The sequence below is a fragment of the Sinocyclocheilus rhinocerous genome, unplaced genomic scaffold, assembly GCF_001515625.1.
Source record: "Sinocyclocheilus rhinocerous isolate Xijiao unplaced genomic scaffold, SAMN03320098_v1.1 scaffold6039, whole genome shotgun sequence".
NCBI classification, from domain to species: Eukaryota; Metazoa; Chordata; class Actinopteri; order Cypriniformes; family Cyprinidae; genus Sinocyclocheilus; species Sinocyclocheilus rhinocerous.
Window position 1 is genome coordinate 1 of NW_015636867.1, and position 4,188 is coordinate 4,188.

The 4,188-nt window shown below is 37.3% G+C and overlaps 1 protein-coding gene across 3 annotated transcripts; it reads right to left on the reverse strand.

Moving 5' to 3' along the window:
• Window positions 1-563: 563 nt before the first annotated feature.
• LOC107748254 (uncharacterized) lies at window positions 564-3,465 on the reverse strand. Of its 3 annotated transcripts, XM_016562985.1 has the most exons (8): window positions 3,382-3,465; window positions 3,164-3,281; window positions 2,814-2,905; window positions 2,603-2,701; window positions 1,569-1,694; window positions 1,293-1,399; window positions 882-1,214; window positions 564-718 (listed from the first exon to the last, which is right to left on the reverse strand). In XM_016562985.1, the coding sequence occupies exons 1-7, from the start codon at window positions 3,460-3,462 to the stop codon at window positions 1,043-1,045; spliced, it is 795 nt and encodes a 264-aa protein (XP_016418471.1). In that variant the 5' UTR covers window positions 3,463-3,465; the 3' UTR covers window positions 564-718; window positions 882-1,042. The 3 variants fall into 3 exon arrangements, with proteins under 3 accessions (XP_016418471.1, XP_016418472.1, XP_016418470.1); XM_016562986.1 differs by having other exon boundaries at window positions 882-1,399; window positions 2,814-2,901; XM_016562984.1 differs by having other exon boundaries at window positions 882-1,399.
• Window positions 3,466-4,188: the final 723 nt, after the last annotated feature.

Below are 4,188 nucleotides of genomic sequence, written 5' to 3' on the forward strand. Positions count from 1 at the left end.
TAGATTCAAGGGTTTCAATATCTTGAAGGCCGGAATCCTACACTGAAAAACTTTATTGCTTTTATCGTTGCCAAAAATGTCAACGATACATTGGTTTGGTTTCTTTAAATAAATAAAAAAAAGTAAAAATATGCAATATGCATGGTATAATAATGTTATACTAAAATTAAAACAATGGAAAAACTCAAGATAACCTGTAGAAAGAAAAAAAACTGAGTTTGCCTTATCAAGTATTTTGGCCTAGAACACAAGCCATAAAAACACTTCAAGTTTTCAGGAATGAACAACACCAAGTTTGACTTTGTCAAAGATTTTTGGCCAGGAACACAAGCCTGTCTACACTTTCAGGTTTTAGGGATGCACGCAAACAAGTCACAATGTTTCCTCCAGTGCTGAATACTCTTTCCGAGGGAGAGCTTGAGGCAAGAATGCACAAATACTTTTGTGCTAACTTGAGAGTTAGTGCTGGGAATTGTTTTGCATGTTCCTTCCACCAGACCAAAGGATTCTCCTCACTATCAACAGCAGCAGAGAGAAAATAAGACCGTAGCTCAGCAGTTATGGCCATGTCTTGGAGACTGGAGAGAGATGATGATGCTGGTCTGTGGTCCTCATCCACTTTAAAGAAGCTGCCCAGTGGTTTTTTGGTCTTCTTTAGTGCTGGTGCATTTTGGTCTTCTGCTTCCTCTCTAACAGTCACACTCACAGATGGCTGAAGCTTTTAATAAAACAAAGGCAAAAATTTTGTTTAACTCATAAAAGATAATGTCATATACTATTACTAGTATAATAAGGACTATTTATTCATGTTAAATTAATACTGAAAATGGCCCAAACTAAATTATATTATATACTTGGCACACACAACCTATAATTATTACCTTCATGACTGAAGATATTGATGCCATTTCAGTTCTCAAACTAATCTTGACAGCTTCAACTCTGTCTTCGTTGACGTTGACGTACTTAAGCTTGAATCTGGGATCAATTGCAGAAGCCATGTCAAGCAACTCTTGAGTCTGTGGACCATCATACTTCTCATTCAGGTAGTCCAGGATCTTCTTCTTGATGCATTTTGACAGTTCTGTTTCTCCCTCCCCACATACTGCTCTCCTGAAAGAGCATCAGTGAATTCAGCAAGTGGAGAAAGGGAGTTGTTGACCGCCTCAAGGACTTCTACATCCTGCCATGTGGGGACAAGGTGTCTGGCTTTTCTGTCCGCGGAGAGAACACAAGAAATGGCACTCTGTTGTTCCAACACCCTGGCAATCATTGCTTGTTTTGAACCCCACCTCGTTGGACACTCAGTCTTGAGCTTGCGTTGAGGTAACTTGAGCTCTTTCTGGGCCTCGGACAACTCCCTCCTTCGTCTCCAGCTATAGGAGAAGCACCCCACCACCTTTTTGCAGACATTCAGTGCACGGTCAATCCATCCATCTTTCAAAGCATGTTCTAAACACACACACACTTTGTGTGTGTTTTGTTACATACCACTGATGTGCACTTCCCACGGCCATATTAGACTGTCTGCCCCACTGTCTCCTCCCCCCCACAGAGAGTCCACTCACCACCTTCTCCTCAGTGATGCTCCTCTCCTCTTCATCTGGCACCTGCTCATTGTAGAGCTTGATTGCTTGCAAAACTTTTCTCTTCCCACAATTTTCTTCGATGCAAGTGTTGAATTTTGTTGCGGTCTATAAAATTTACGAAACACAGAAAACAAGATGCACAAGCTGAATGCAGATATCAGAAGGTAATATGAAATAGTAATTTTTAGTATAACTAACTTAAGAATTAATAAATCAAAATGTAAAAAAACCCAGAATAACTTAAAAAGGCATAATAGGCTTAATATCTGTAAAATTAAGAGGAAGACATTTTAAAATGAAGGACCTGAAAATATTTAATTCCAAAACAATCCAGATAATACATCTGCAAGTAATACAAATTACAAAAATATTAGATTATAAAGGCTGGCTTATTTTTGATGAACACCAAGAAACATTTGTTCAATTGATTTCTGAAGGTTATGTTGGTCATCACATCTGGTACCTACAGAATCTTAAAGCAACAATAATACAAGTAAATGATTCTCATATTTGGTGGTTATTTTGTGATAGAAGTAATATTGACAGAGATATTTAGACATTTGTGACAGAAAAATGCATTAAAAAAATTCAGTGGAGTTTTGATGGCTGTTTGTGGTATAACACCCTAAATAAAATCTCTCAGGAACCTCAATTTAATTTAAACTTCTTAAACTTTTTGATACTTTAATATTTTGAATATATTTTATATATTGAAATCTGCAGATTGTCTTCTTAAAAAAAAAAGAGTCCAACCTTAGGTCTGTATTCCAAAGCGTTCATGAATTATAACAATTTAGGTTTGAATAGTGCACTTTCACATCTACTGTATATTGAAAAATGGGGGGAGGCACTTAAAGAGTTAATGGAGTTTACAAGCCCACAAGTTTATAGCAAACAAAACAGGATGACATGTCCTTACTTAATTCTTATGCATGGCAAAGATTCTCAGTTAAACAAAGGATTACCACACTGCAATAGTAAACTACTTAGATGACTGTCATAAAATACTGCACCCTCGGTAGCCCATTGTCTGACATCATGTACCCACTGAAGCACAATGTTCTCAGGACACCCTCCAGTCTCTGAGACTCAGCCTCAGCCTTTTTGAAAGTCTGGTGTAAAAAATAAAATAAAAGATGGACAAGATTTTTACCTTTGCAAAATTAAAAATTGAGAAACATCATGAAAAGCTTTATATTCATAACTTCAGACATAGCATCATACCTTGATGCATCTGCTGGATAATGCAAGATGAAGGCCTTCCCGCTTCCGTCGGTTCCTCCCAATAGCATGGACAGTTAGCATGTCATTCCTGGCTTTCAACAACAAAATTATGTGATGGAGGATAGTCCTATTAAAGCTCATGGTATTTCAGTTCATCCACACAATGACCATTGAGTTTTAATTTAAGAGAGATGTAATGCAGTTTTATTAATGTACTGTCATATAAGAATATTTACAGCTTTCTCTTATGCAATCTCTGACAAAGTTTTTGACAGAAAGAATACAAATAATAAAAAGAAGAAAGAATAAAAGAAAGGTTTTCTAAAATAATATAAATAACCAACAATTACCAGATTTTGTCATGTACTTGGTTGTGAGGGCACAACGAGACAGGTAGCTGTTTACCATTTCAACCTCCTCCCCTGCAGTTGTGCCAGCACCTTCCTGATTTTTGCCACTCCAGATTATCTAATAAATCAGTGTGGCACTTATATTTTAATAATATACAGTGTATTATATAAGTAATAAAAATACAATTTCAAATGGTATGATTAAGAATATGAAGTACCTCACACTTGGTTGAATGAGCCTTGGCATGCATGACAGAAAGGACTGGTCTCATCTGCAGTAAAGGTCTGAGATCCAACATGGAGACTGCAATACTTGCATGAAATATGCGTGCAACAGAACTGTCCAGTTGTGGCTGTTTGAAGCTCCTTCTGCAGGTACAGTGGATAGGCAAATATTTCCCTCTGTACATCTTAAGAGCCTTGAGTAGTAGTCCGTGTCTGCAGACAACCACCTCAAGACCCTCTTCATCCAGTTTGCTTGCTCTTCTGGCAGTTTCACGTGCAGCAGACCACTGACTGGCTCCACAGATCCCTCTGCCAGCAGTCTGCATGACAAAATAATTCTGGTTAAAACTAAAAGTTGCGTTTTTTTTCTAGTATCGCCAAAGTTTTGCGCAAATCTGTAATGGAAACGCGCCTAGTGTTTGTATAGTGACTTAAGGCTATAATAGGCATGACTATTTAGCATGTCTGACAATTCCATTGCTCTCTAAAAGTTTTTTTCCCCCCTCATAATCTGCACATAATCTGGAATTGTTAGCAAAATTTTGTGTAATTTACTACCACAAAAGTGAGAGAAAATTTACAGAACTGGAATATTCTTACTGCATGTTTAATGGCTCACCAAAGTGAAATGGAGTTTATTCTTCAATCCACTTAACAGAAGAAAAGGAAAACATTGGGGAACAATATTCCTGCTTCAAATTCTGTATGAACCTGACACTGATTGCTTCACTTCCATTTAAAACAGTTAGGTAATTCTACACATTGTGAATGGTTGAGAGACACTGCACAAGTTCCTATAA